We start from the raw sequence: 14,794 nt of genomic DNA on the forward strand, positions 1-14,794 counted from the left end.
TCCTGCCCACTGGGTAACACCTATAAATGCTCTTATATATGTTCTATGGGCCCAGGGAGAAGCAGATTTGCTTATATTCTGCATACCTTCTGTAGGAGACCAGATCCCTCCCAGGTCTTAAGAATTACCAGAGTTGCTTGAGTTCACACTCTGGCTGCAGGTGACAAAGGATCAAACAAAAAGGGAGACTTGTGGGCTCATGTCTAAGCATGGCTGCAGAGAAGTTAGTGCACCTTAGATGGTGCAGAACCAGAAACTCAAATACCACTAGGATGCCTCCTCCCGACAGCTCAGTGTTTTGTGTTTCCATTTCTTTCTCTCTAACTGAAGCTCAGTGTGTGGTGGGGAGCGGGACGTGGGTATTGGTGTCAGGCTCACATTCTTCTTATGGCTCAGTGAGCAGAGACCAATAAGAAAATTGGCTTCTCTCTCATCTTCAGTTTTCAACATAGGATAAATAACCTGAATCATACATTTTGGGCCATACAGCCATCCCTTATAAAATCACTCTGGACAAAGGAGAGTTACAAAAAGAGGCATATCCTTGGCCCAGCTCCTTGGACAGGGGGTGAGTCTGTTACAAGAGGGGCAACATAGATGCTGGTTAGACACCTGGGTAGGGCCACTTCAAAATGCAAGTAAAACCTACATATCACTGGAAAATTACTCACTACTAAAGGAATGCTGGGCTTCCCTGGTGGTTCAGCAGTTAGGAATCTGCCTGCAATGCAAGAGATGTGGGTTTGATTCCTGGGTCTGGAAGATCTCCTGGAAAAGGAAATTGGCAACCCACTCCAGGATTCTTGCCTGGGAAATCCTATGTACAGAGAAACCTGGTGGGATACAGTCCATGGGGTTTCAAAAGAGTCGGATACGACTCAGCAACTAAAGAGCAACAATAGAGGAATGTTAGATACATGCGAATAAATAATAACACATGGAAATCTGGGATAATCAATTTTTGTAGACAAATAAATGATTGACTCTGACAAGCAGCAAAGTCAGAATTCATGTAGGTAGACATTTCACTTGTTCTTTCATGAAGGATAACATCTTTTCTTTGACAAGAGCAAAAGAAAAAACAGTCACTTGATTACAAGTGGTTAAGTGTGCTAACTTTATTATTGGCTATCACACCAATCTCTGTTGCATCATTCCCACATTTAAACCATTCCCAAATGAGAAAAAGGACAATCACACTGATCGACATCCATTTGGAATATTTATTGTAGTTCTTAATGCATTTCCTAACACCTATGGTACTCTTTAATCAAGAATATAAAGTCATCTACTTAGAATTTGCCACTCAACATGAGGAGCTTTCTTAGAATCACAGAAGAAGTAAGTTTACAAATACAGCAACCATCAATGTCATACATTTTCCAAACCATAACTCTAACACAGATGTAAATTATTCTCTAGACCATTAAAAGACCATTAAAATTCTCTAGAAAGTCCATTTTACCAGTATTGGGAGAGGAAGCTTTCAAACACGCAGCCAGCCAGAAAGACCATTTTATATATGGAGTGTGCTTCTCCTCTCCTTCCTCTAAAATGACAGAACTGTAGCTGTATCTGAAGAGAAAGTGAATTTAATGACAGCCATTAGCTAAAAACTTGCAGAAATGCCTATATCTGGTATGAGAGGAATGATATATTGCACTACAACATGCCTACCTCTGTCCAGAGGACAGCAATCTGGCCTGTCTTCAGGGTGCCTGGACTTTTCTCCAATTTGATACCCAGGACGCTTGGTAGACCCCCTGGGGAACTGTTTGATAACTGAGGATACCTCGGAGGAGAAGGTCCTTACAAAATCTAATCTACCATGTTTATTTTCTAAGGATGAAGTTCACTGCACTTCAAATCCTGGATTTGCTCATCATTATTTTCCCTAGTTTGATAAAGCTGAATAAAAAGTATTTTGTTCAAGGAAGAATCCTGGGCAGAATAAAGAAGAACACTGTTCTGTAGAAAAAGGCATTCAATATTTAGAAACTTTCCCAAGAAGAAAAAAGAGACCCTGAAAAGAAAGAATTCTTAAAAAAACAAACAAACTAAACCTCTCCGGTCATTGTTACTGCAGGTTCATGATAAATTACCCTACAGCTCCTCTTACCTTAAGAGGAGGTATTATACAAGAAGCCCACAATACCATAGAGAAAGACTTCTAAGGATCCTTCTGGATACACAGGAATACTGTACTGTTTGAAAATGAGAAAACTGACTAATCAGTTAGGTTTATAGCTGTCTTCCTTAAAAAAAAAACAAAACAAACTGTCATCTTTGGCAAAGCACAGGTATTTATTTGGTTTGTTTATAAAGGCAACTTCTTGGTTGGATGTCAGCACCAATAGACTCTATACCCTTTGGTCTCTCCCACAAACCAGGTTACTTCTCTCACACAGAGATGTTCCTGTTTGCCTTCTTGGGCATTTATTTTAGTTACCAAAAGTGGGGATGGAGAAGGGATGCACCAAGATGTAATCACAAAGTCAGAGGCTCCAAAAGAAAAGACAGAGAAGGCTAAAGGAAAAACCTGATCTTTAAGACAACATTTCTCCTAATTCAATCCACACAAATGTTATCTTTTAGAACTAGAACAATGCTGCCCTGGGTATACTCTGAGTGGAGTTCTTCTCCTCCCTCCTTTTTTTCTACATGTCATGATTTAGTTAGGAGGGAAAGTATACCAATGAAACTCTCCCTAAGGGCCCATCTTGGTACAAATTGTGCACAATTTAATGTACCTACCACAGAAGATGAAGATAAATCCAATGTGAGCACCAACTGTAAATATGACCTTCTCAGCACTTATAAAACAAATAAGCTAAGCATATATATTTTTCCTTTTGGTTATTCATTAAAATGCCATAGCACGCTGGAGAGAACAAAATCTATATGGCTATAAAAGCACTAAGACACTAGAAGAAAACTAGACAAAAACTGTAAGATATACAATTATGATTACTGATGTCCTAATAAACTCCTATGTGGTTGAAATGAAGAGCACAAGGCCTAGAACAACGGTTTACTACACATTTCAAGTTGAGATCTGCCGCATTGGTATGAGTTTTGGTGAAACCTGGTAAAAGAAAGAGAAAAAAAATTATGGACTTATGAGAAAAACCTCATGGTATAAAACATCTCTGCTTTGAATTTCCAAAACTGAATGATGTAGGCAACAAGTAATCTTGCCATAGCCCTCACCTGGAGTTTCCTCAGTATTTCCCCATCTGAGCCACTGAGAAAAAGAACACTTTTATCCATTTACATTTTGTGTATCTGGTAGTTCTCAACCTTCTTGCATTATAGCTCTTAAAGATATTTAAGACTCGCAACCAGGAGGAGGTGGAGGAGGAGCAGCAGATGAACAAGGGTCCAGATGACCAAACTCTCCTGAATGGCCCCCTGAGCTCTGAGACTGATGAACTTCACTCAGAACAGAGCCATGGAGCAAGCCACAAGTTTCAGAATCCTTAAAATAGATCCAGTCAATTCACAATTTTGTTAAGAGATAATGTAGTCTTTGGATAACACACTTTTATCAGAAATTTTATAATCAGAGTGGAAATGATAAAAAGGCAATAAAAAGATACCAGGTTATTATAAAAAGGAAGTAACAGTATTAAAAATATTAAATATTAACTATGATTATGTTCAATGTACCAAATAGCAAATGAATTCCAAGGAGTCTTGAAGTAGAGAAATATGAGGGCAGATCTATATTTAATGCTAAAGCTGGTCGAGGAGGAAATCTAAATGTAAGTGTGTGTGTTAGTTGCTCAGTCATGTCCAACTCTTTGCGACCCCATGGACTACAGCCCACCAGGCTCCTCTGTCCATGGAATTTTCCAGGCAAGAAAACCAGAGTGGGCTGCCATGCCTTTCTCTAGGAATCTTCTCAACCCAGGGATCAAACGTGGGTCTCCCACATTGTAGGCAGATTCTTTACCATCTGAGCTACCAGGGAAACCCTGGTGGTAAGTAGTCTGGCTTAATTTTGACAGATCTTTCAAGGTGTAATAGCAGGTAAATTTAATCTGGCAAATATCCATTAAGTCTTAGTTAACAGGCTCCATGGAAAGCACAGTATGGAATACTAAAATTTAGGTGATTTTTGAGCCCTTCATGGATGTGACAATTGAAGGGGATCTAATTTGTCTTCTAGAATAAACACTTAAAATTTTGTGAAATGAATGAATGAATGAATGAGTAGATTAGATAAGCCTCAAAGAACTAGAAGAAAGGTCTCCTAATACAGGTTAAGTCAGTAGTAAAAACAGAAGACAATTATTTGGCTATGATGAAGTTAAATATTGCTACTCATTTGTACATTGTTTTCTTATTAAGTCTTCACAATGTCAAAAGTTAGTGTACCTCTTCCATTTTTCTACCTAAAAATGCCATGACCAGAATAAAAAAGATCAGAATGGCTTGGTACATATCTTAGGATAAACGAGAGCTCACTCAGACTTGCCAGCTCCAAGAGCAGATACATAATAATAGACAAAATAAAAGACATTAATATACAAAAGTCACAGATCTTCAATTCTACCAAAGAGAATAAAGATATATGGGCTCTGAGTATTTAGAGAGTGTGTCTCATAAACAATCAATTTTCTTTTTTTAAACAACAGAGCATCTGTGGAAATAATTTAATGAAATAAAACTCTTCTTTGGAAACAGGTCATTTTCTAATAGGTGCTTTATAGCATTGCCTTTAAAAGGAAACTGGACACCTTGACTTTTTCAAACTAAACATCTGATCCTTATCCTTGTCATGCTGGCCCTATTTTGAGCTCTTAGTAACCTTTATAGCCTCAGCATGGAACTTGACTTTTAACAGAAAAGAAGATGAACCTTTAGGTACACTGACTTGGCCTATTTTTGTAAAGAAAAACAGCTACTAACCCACCATTTTTCATTTGTTTTCTCACAGTCTCATCAACATGGTGAACCCATGTAAGCTGAAGCAGATTATCCTGCCAAAGTGATCTACAGGCTAAGCATAGGACTGTATGATTTATGAGCAGAGGATAAGCTAACAAGTTGTCTTCCTAGTCCACTGAAATCCAAAGAATATACTGTTTAATTCTGGTGTAATACCAGTTCATAATAGACATTGAGCATACAAATTTATTCAACTTGCAAAGAATGCCTGCAGCTGGCTTCTTTCAGATTCCCCTGCAAACATATCGATAGGCAGGATTCTTATTTGATTTGTTGCCACTGGTGGTTTAGGTGTATTCCGACCTACAGAAAAGACCAAGGCTCTTGGGATTAGGAACTATACTAGTTTGTCCTGTTTTATTCATGTTTCATAGCTTAATATGGGAGATACACTGGGAGTTTAATAAATAACCATGGACAACTAATAACCTCTGAAGGTTTATTCTACTACATGATGTTCAACTGTAGATTCAATTTATTTTTAAGTTTTTAAATTAAAGAAACAGAAAACTTAAAAAATAAAATAGAAATATTCTAGTTCAAAAAGGCTCACAGATATATGTGGTAAAGAAAAACCTATTTTATGTAATTCAAGCATGAATCAGAAAAGAAAGAAATGAATATCCAATTGAACCAACTACTTATTCAAAAAGATACTTTGGAATATAATGGAATTTAAGTGGTAGGATGCCACTTTCCTTTTTTTTTTTTTTTTGGCTGCACCCCACAGCTTGCATGCTCTCAGTTCCCCCGACCAGGGATTGAACTTGGGCTGCGGCAGAATCCTCACCACTAGGCTACCAGGGAGCTCATTTCCTTTTTCTTTCTATTTGACCCAGGAAGTAGCTGGCAGTAACACACTGAGTGATGTAAGTATAACCAGAAATAAAGAAATTTAATGTGTTCATTAGCTTGTCACACCTTTAATATGAGAACTGTGCAATATCCCTTTAGCTCTTTGAAAATGAATTATTACTATTTATTTGAGAGATTTTTTTTCAAAATATGAGTGCCCTAGAAAAAAAGTAAACCAGAGAACTCCTTAGTCATAAAAATGTTTGGAGCTAAAATTATTAAAAAAAAAAATAGAAAAGCATTCTTGCACAGCATCACAGTCAAGCATTTGTAGGGCGTGAACATGTGTGTATGGCTTTACCAACCAACAGTGCTGGTGTCAAGCATTTATTCCCCACTGCTCATGGGGAAGGACACTTACCAGTGTAATACTCTGGCCTCAAGTGTGTCCCCTAAGAAGGATTTGGGCAGAAGAACTGGGGGTATGTAGGACTCAGTCTGAACCTTCTTCCTCAGCCTTCTGTAGGGAGCATGTGCTGTTTTGCTTTCAGCCACATGGAAAGAAGTTAAGTAGAAAAGACTCTCCTCTGCGTGGAAGGCCTGATTTTTCAAGGCTGCCTATAACTGGGAGTGGAGGTCCCTCTCACTTCAGGGGTTTGTAATTGGGAAAGCTTATGTGGCTGTACATCTAAGCCACATTCTTCATCCTAGGCTTTATAACATGATGTTTTAACCTCTGACCAACTCGTTTCTCTCTCTCAATAGATTTTGAACCCAATCTTCAAGAAATATAGAGGAAAGTCCCTTTCTTTATAACAATTGCATTTTGAAGGAAAGTGATCATATGGAACAAGACCTCTGTCCATTATGGGTTAGCTTCTTTTGCTGTCAACTACTCCTGACCAGAATCTTATTTTAGAAGTGTGAGGAAGTTTCCTGAAATATAGTCAATATTTGCATTTCTTTTACAAAACGTCTACTGCTTTCTCTGGAGTTTCAGATGTAACATGACAGAGACTTTCCTACTAATTGAAAAGAAAATTCCTTTCTACTCACATCATGGTTACTATGAATTTTTTTTAAACCTATTTCAAGTGATACCTAAAGGACACATTTTCCCTTCACATTTTTTGTTTTTGCTAATTGCACTGTGACATACAGGAAAAGTCTTAGTCATTCTTTTTTTTTTTTTTTAATGCTCAGATATTTCATTACCATTATTTTTAATACCCTGAAACCTCAATTTTGTCATGTCCTGTTATCTGATGTTGTCATATTTGTTTTTTTTTTTTAATTCTCAGGATTTTCTCCATCAGCTCACATTCTATATCTTTTGCCCAGTCCCTTGCCCATATTCTTAGGTACATGGGATTTTTACCAACACATTTTCATATTTACTTTGACCGAGGTCTTTAGCTTTCTTTGGTCTAACTATGCCTTTCTAAAATGTTCAGTTCTCAGTATACAGTGAAGGCTGAGTGGCCTTTGTCAAACAGAGATCTTGAGTAAATTGTATGCAGTCACATAGAGTAAAATTCTATCTATGCAGTAATACTCATGAGATATCTTTTGAGTTATCAAATAAAGAGATGCTATCCCAATGTACTTTGTTATTAAATGTAGCTTGTTGATAACCCAGCTATTAAACAGAACTTCTTATGAATAAGAACACTTCAGTCTCTAGTCTTACAGAGAATCTGATACATGTGGCTTCATCTGTCAGGGTCTAAAGAGATGCCATTGATCATTAGATCCTCAAAATCCAGTTCTTCTGTTGAGATGGCTTAGCTGATACTACTAGACCTTTTCATTTTCAGAGCAATGTTGACATAAAAATTAACATTTCATTTCAACAGCCTCATTTGGAGGAAACAAAATTATATGTCAATGCCAGAAGAGGAGGAGGGTTGCTACTGCGATAAGAGAGGTGCCACAGAGATATTTTTCAATGTATCAAGACATGGAAACTAGCACTTAAAAAACAAAGTAAAAACAGTAAAAATCTATCTTTTTCATTCTTGATTTACCTACATGACTTAAAAAGAAAAAAAAAAAAAAAAACTGGTAACAATGAGGATCTTCTTTTACAATTCCCTTCTGTAGCAGAGATTTGAACATTCAATAGAATGTCTCAAAAATGTCATCTGCTGAAGAAGAGGTTAACTTATCCACAGAGGGAAAAAATATAAAGAATAGCTAATTAAGGAAGAAGAACTGGTTGCTTTCATCACTGGAGTAAGGAATTCTAAATAGTTAAACTAAACAAATCCCATTTGTTACCCACTGAGGTCACTGAAAAGTTAATTAAAGATGTGCTTTTCATGTAAGGAGTTGTTGGAAGACTTCTTTTTTCTGAAAGGAAATTCAAAGAAGGTTAATAGACAAAGACCTTCACACAGTACCAGAAACAGTTATATGTGGATCGTGAATTATGCAGCACAATTGTTTACAGATGTTTGTTAAGCACTAATAGGTACCAGCCAATCATGTAGTACCTCAGGAAGAAATGTATGAAATACATGCTTGATTTATCAAGGAAGTTCCTTGCTTGCTCAGATGGTAAAGAATCTGGCTGCAATGTGGATCAGGTTGATCCTCATTGGGTCAGGAAGACCCCTAGAGAAGGAAGAGGCAACCCACTTCAGTATTCTTGCCTAGAAAATTCTGCGGACAAAGAAGCCTGATGGGGTACAGTCCACAGGGTTGCAAAGAGTCAGACATGACTGAGCGACTAACAGTTCGTTAAATTACTTTCTCAAGGATGGGTAGCTGCAATATTTCTTCTCATTATAAATATATTTCATTTTAACATGTAGAGCTGTTCTTAAAAAGGTATGTGAGAAGCAAAGTCTATTTCTTCATTTTTCAGACACATTTCACCTTTACTTTCAATTAACTCTAAATGGACTGAACTCTCTGCCCAATCCCATTAGTTTGGTGATTGGTGATTCACAAATAAGCTCTTATATTAAAAGGCTATTATTTATATTATCAGGCCCGAGCTGGTAGTAGTAGTAAAGAATCCGCCGGCCAATGCAGGAGGCACAGATTCACAGGTTTGATCCCTGGGTTGGGAAGATCCCCTGGAGAAGGGAATGGCTACCGACTTCAGTATTCTTGCCTGAAGAATTCCATGGACATAAGAGCCTGGCGGGCTACAGTCCATGGGATCGCAAAGAACTGGACACAACTGAGTGACCCCGTGGACTTTATTCTCTTTGTTTAAAAAAGGGATTTGGAGATTTCTTAGTGGATACTCCCGATGTTCTTATATGCTTTGTAAGTCAGAGTTTTAAAGCACAGTTTTTCTTCAAATACAGGAATCATCCATTTTGTGATTATCAATCCAGTGGTGTTAAAAGCTCAACATTCGAGGATCACCCATAGATGGAATGATCAGGCAAAGAAGTTAATCAGAGAGAAAATCAACTTCCACACATACGTTTCAAAATAAGGAAGTATCATTTGTCTGTGTGTGGCTCACATTTTTTAGTTAATTAAGTTTGGCTGTGCCTAATACATAACCCAGGAACAGAGGACTGCAAGGAATGTTACAGTAAATAGCTTAGAGCTCAAGCTCAACCTGCTGTTTGCAGCAGCTCTTAGTGGTTCCTCCCCCTCCTGCTTCTGATCCCTGAGCCAACCCTGTCCCCTGAGTCAGAGCCTATTCCTGCTCCCACCTGCTCTCATTGGAGGCACCCATCCTTCCACTCCTGTTCCTGCAAAGGTCAACTCCAAAAATGATCACAAATTAATGGTTCATGTCCCATAAATACCCATTAACCAAGCTCGGGGTACAGGACAAGTGGCTGGATTTGTTCATAGAAACACTTACTGTGAAATCACACCCAGTGCTCTTTTTTATGTCATCCACTGTCAGGCCTTCCCAGAGTTCAATAAGAGTCAGACCCTTTTTGCTGTCCACATCAAACACAGCCTGTCAAAATCAAGAAGATGACAATGACTATTCCTATCACTGTAATTATTTTATAGCACGAAACAGAAATAACCTCACAAGTTTTTTAAGGACAGAAAAGACCCAGGGTAAAAGACTGAAAATCAGCAATGAAAACATGTCAACTGTAACTACTATATTTTGGTGAGAATAAACGCCAATGCCTTAATTGGCAATTAGTTGGGGAGCACTGTTGATGCCAGAAAATAAATAAATGCTGACTATTGATGGCATTTGCCACTATTATAACCAGTTTTTTTAAACTACTTTCCTTTTGTTAGATCTAACACTTTTGGTCAAAATTTAATTTGGCATTTAACAATGATCTGAAAAAAAAGGAGGAAGAAAAGCAGGGAGGAAGGAGAGATTTAGAAGGTGAAAGCACAGGAATGATGGGGGAAAGTTGACTGATGCTTCTCAGTAAATTACTGGAAACAAAAGCAGGTGCTCTGAAGTAGCTAGGAGTTAATTGTAAAGGGACAGTTTGCCCTGAAAGACAACTCCCTCCCCCACGTAAATATTAAAGCTTTCCCTTAAGTCCTGTGAAAACACACAGGTCTGAAAGCATAGTGACTCTCCCTCTGGTATGGAAATCAAATGAAGATGCTCACATTTAGGACAAGCATGAGAAGGCTCACCTCACCCTAAACACTGCATTTCAACATTCTGATTGGTTATACTAGGTGATGGTGGTGCCAATTGGTATAGCTTGACCCAAGCAGGTAGGCTCAACCAGCTGTGTCTGATACAGAACACATGTGGTCACTCTTGGTAAAGCAACAAATTGAGTAGAAGGGACCCACAAAGTCATGCAATAAAATCTTCCATACAAGAATTCTTCAAAGCATTCTTCTGAGATGGTCTCTGGGGCTTTGTTTAGAAACTTCTAGTAGTAGAAGGCTCACTTTCTAAGGCAGATTACCTACCAATGGGAAGCTCTAACTGCAAGAAGCGAAACTGCTTTCCTAAACATTCACTCATGGACTCTACAGTAAGTTGTCCTCCATGCACAGGAACTGTTCCCTCTTCCAGTTTTCAAGGTCAGTCTTCCTCAGACTTAAACTTTTTATGCTTCCCAGATCTCTCATCTCCTCTGGAATTACCTTAAATTCAACTATTATTTGCAGCCTTAGAATCTTTATTTTCATCTAGCTTGGAAGTCCATCCCTAAATTGACATTTTTAAACACACTCCTGGAGGCTATTAAAAAGACACAGCAATGTGTACTCCAATATAAAATACAAATTTTAAAAATAATAAAAAAGAAGACACAACAATATGTAGCAGAAAGAATCCTGGCTTTCAAGATGAACTGGAATTCCAGCTCAGCTGGCAATAGCTATGCAATCTTTGCTGAACCTGTCTTCACATCTGTAGATGTATGTCAAACAAACCTACTTCCCAAGATTATTATACAGGACAAATATAATAACAAACCTACTCGGAGCAGCTGGCCTCATGCCTGAGACATAGCAAGGACACCACAGAGGCATATTCTTTCTCCCACATGTGCATATGTGTGTGAACACAAATTAAAGCCTCCAAATGATTATCTGTCTCCAGATAATTGATATTTCTCCTCAGGAGCAAAACGTTAAGGGGACTAGTGATATTTGCTTTGTTTGATGAATAGACACCTGATTGGTTTTACTGGAAAAGATGATTTAAATTTGGGATGATTTATTTCAGCAAACTTTTTTGTTTCCATATTTTTATGTTCCTAAAGAAACTTTTCAGCTGAAATATGTTTTGAGGGGGAAAAATTATCAGTGAGGAACGTCCATATGATGCAGTAGGTTATTCAATTTCAAAATGACAATTATAATTTTTTTTTAATTGGCAACTTTTTATTTGCAGAAAATGTGTCTGGAGCATCATTCATACTATATTCTTTCCCTTGTATTATGAACAACCACAAATTTATCAAAATGGAACAAATAAGAGAAAAAGAGCCTTATTGTGTATAACTGTGGTATTATGAGTATAAAGCTTCGGTGATCAAGAAGATAAACTCTGTGGCAAATGACATTGCTTTTAAAAACCTTTTATTAACATCTTTATCAATCCCTAATTAGCTCTCAAGGTCATATATTAGAAAACTAAACATTATGAATTTTAAAAAAAATGAGAAATCTACTTTTGAAATATTGAGGGAGATTCCCCACTTAGTCATATAAAGTGTAAACAAAAACTTGATAAAAGACAGACACTAAAATCTAAAAGCTACAGCCAACTGTTCAACTACCAAGAATAATATTTCAATTACTTTGTTTTACAGATGAATAATTTTATTATTTTTTCACCACCGTAACAGGCTGCATTATGGATAAAGCAATTAGTCACAGCCCAAGTGCTGTTGAGGAAGGTATCTATCATCCCATCATTCTAGCAACACAAAACCAAGAAAGCAGAGTCGAAATATCTCTGAAGCCTCTTTCAAATGGCAGGCAACTAATGGAACTTTCCTTAAGAGCTGAAAATGGAATTCTAGTCCCACATCTGCTCTGGCAGTGTTCACAGTCATTAAAGTTAATAGCAAGGCAGCATTTATTAAGCATCTACTATGTATAGAGCACAGGGGAAATACCCTACCTACTCCATTCCCTGAGGCACCCAAAGTGCCACACCTAGCTCCCTTTATCTACACAACGCCACCTACAGGTTAGGTTCCAGTTACCCCCGTCTGCTAATGAGTTCACATATTCCTTCAAACTGTGACTTCTCTGAGCTCCAGATACCCATCTCCACTTGTTTATCAGAAATCTCAGACTGGATACTTTCGATGTCACCTTACTCAGGAATATCAAATTGAGTATGTTCAAACAAAACCTATTTTTTCGCTGCCTTTCCTTGCTCCTCCCTTTCTCTTCCTGCAGAGCCAGGCTTCATTAAAGATAAAAGAGGTAAACCATGACTCTAGCCAGAAAACTCAGGAATCACCTCTGCCTTAGTACTATGCCCCATTCATCACCAAGTTAGGCTGAGTCCATCTCCTAAATCTTTCTGAAATCTCTCTTTGGGTCTTGTGGTTTAGGACCTTGATATTTCTGACCAAGATACCTGAAGGGAGTCTCATGGTTTCTCCCCCTACTCTACGTAAAAACCACATGGCTCTTTGTTGCTGCTGCTGCTGCTAAGTCACTTCAGTTGTGTCTGACTCTGTGCGACCCCATGGACTCCAGCCTACCAGGCTTCTCTGTCCATGGGATTCTCCAGGCAAGAACACTGGAGTGGGTTGCCATTTGCTTCTCTTGGCTCTTTACAAAATGCAAATCTAATCAATGGCTGCCTCTGCTGCTGCTGCTAAGTCGCTTCAGTCGTGTCCGACTCTGTGTGACCCCAGAGACGGCAGCCCACCAGGCTCCCTCATCCCTGGGATTCTCCAGGCAAGAACACTGGAGTGGGTTGCCATTTCCTTCTCCAATGCATGAAAGTGAAAAGTCAAAGTGAAGTCGCTCAGTCATGTCCGACTCTTCCTGACCCCATGGACTGCAGCCTAACAGGCTCCTCTGTCCATGGGATTTTCCAGGCAAAAGTACTGGAGTGGGGTGCCACTGCCTTCTCCGCTAATCAATGGTGTCCCCAGCTATTAAAAATCATGAAAGTGAAAGGGAAATTCGATCAATTGTGTCCAGCTCTTTGTGAACCCATGGACTATACAGTCCATGGAATTCTCCAGGCCAGAATACTGGAGTGGATAGCCTCTCCCTTCTCCAGGGGATCTTCCCAACCCAGGTCTCCCACACTGTAGGCAGATTCTTTATCAGCTGAGCCACAAGGGCAAAGTCCATTAAAAATCATGAAGGGCTCCCAACTGCCTTCTATATAAAACCCAAATTTATTAACAATATATTCACATTCCTTCATAATTTGGCCCCTCACTGGCTTTTCATCTTCAGCCTTCAAAATCCCTGGCTATCCCCTCACTCCATGCTGTCCCATGCTCCACACTGTCCCACATGCAAGTCCTTGAGTAAGCTGTGTTTTAATACCTCTGTGACTCTGCCTATTTTATTTCTTTTGCCTAGAAGGGCCTCTTTGGTCTTATTTTCAGTTATAAAAACTCATGTTTATTTTTCAAGACTCATCACTCAATCTATTAATTTCTCATCAAGGAACGTATGGTATTTACTCAACAGGCATTCACTGTGTACAGGTCAAGCATTATGCTCAATGTTAGATAAACAGTAATAAGTGAGACAGGCAGAGCTTGGAGGTTATTTCAATACAGTGCTGTTAGGGTGGAGTCCTAAGACTCAGGGAAGCAATGACAAGACTTGGGGAGAGATAGGGAAGGTTTGCCAGAAGAATAAGTAGCTGAGACATAAAAGATGAGCAGGAAATAGCGAGATGGCTAGGGTGGGAAGAGCATGCCAGGGAGAGAGACAGGATGTGCAAAGTCCCAGAAGAACACGGTGTGTGTTGGGGGGGAAGGTGTAAGTGATGCCACATAGTTCACAGCATTTAGGACGGTAGAGGTGGGGAGAATGTTAAGGCAAAAAGAGAGCAACAGACTGGAGGAGAAAAGATTCAGACTGTGAAATGCCTTGCAGTTAAAAGCTTATATTTGATGGGAATTCCCTGGTGGTCCAGTGGTTAGGACTCTTAGCTCTCACTGCCGAGAGTTGTTTTTTTGTTTCACTGAGACCCTCAGTTCTGTCCAACTATTTGCGACCTCATGGACTGTAGCCTGCTATGCTTCTCTGTCCATGGGATTCCCCAGACAAAGATACTAGAGTGGGTTTCCACTTTCTTCTCCAGGGGATCTTCCTGACCCAGGAATCAAACCCATGTCTCCTGTGTTGGCAGGCGGATTCTTTACCGCTGAGACTACTAGGGCCTGGGTTCAAACCCTGGTGTTGGGGAACTAAGATCATACAAGCTGTGCAGTGTGGCCAAAAAGAAAAAAGAGAGAGAGAAAGAGAAAAGCTTATATCTGATACCACTTAGAAGCTTTCCTGAGACTCTCTTGAGCCTGCTAAGCAGCCTTCCTCTATGTTCCCAGCTCAGCATCCGATCTGGCACATCTCTTCTGTGGACTCTACTACATGCATTACTCTAACTGCTGGCACCTCTGGATGCTTGATGTCA

The 14,794-nt window shown here is 39.0% G+C and overlaps 1 protein-coding gene across 2 annotated transcripts in view; it reads right to left on the reverse strand.

Annotated features, from left to right (window-relative positions):
- Positions 1-1,209: 1,209 nt before the first annotated feature.
- The window catches only part of OXCT1 (3-oxoacid CoA-transferase 1), a 163,261-nt gene continuing 149,676 nt past the window's right edge, over positions 1,210-14,794 (reverse strand). The window contains exons 16-17 of one of the 2 annotated variants that reach the window (XM_086361574.1): positions 9,584-9,685; positions 1,210-3,085 (exon numbers count right to left, since the gene is read on the reverse strand). In XM_086361574.1, the coding sequence (XP_086217700.1) occupies positions 3,044-3,085; positions 9,584-9,685 (144 nt within the window). In that variant the 3' untranslated portion in view covers positions 1,210-3,043. Of the gene's footprint in view, positions 3,086-9,484; positions 9,686-14,794 lie in introns of those variants that run through there. The other variant, XM_086361573.1, reaches the window with a different exon arrangement.

Source organism: Bos grunniens, chromosome 20, assembly GCF_055505025.1.
Source record: "Bos grunniens cultivar Pamir isolate PY7600 chromosome 20, Bosgru_T2T1.0, whole genome shotgun sequence".
NCBI lineage: Eukaryota > Metazoa > Chordata > Mammalia > Artiodactyla > Bovidae > Bos > Bos grunniens.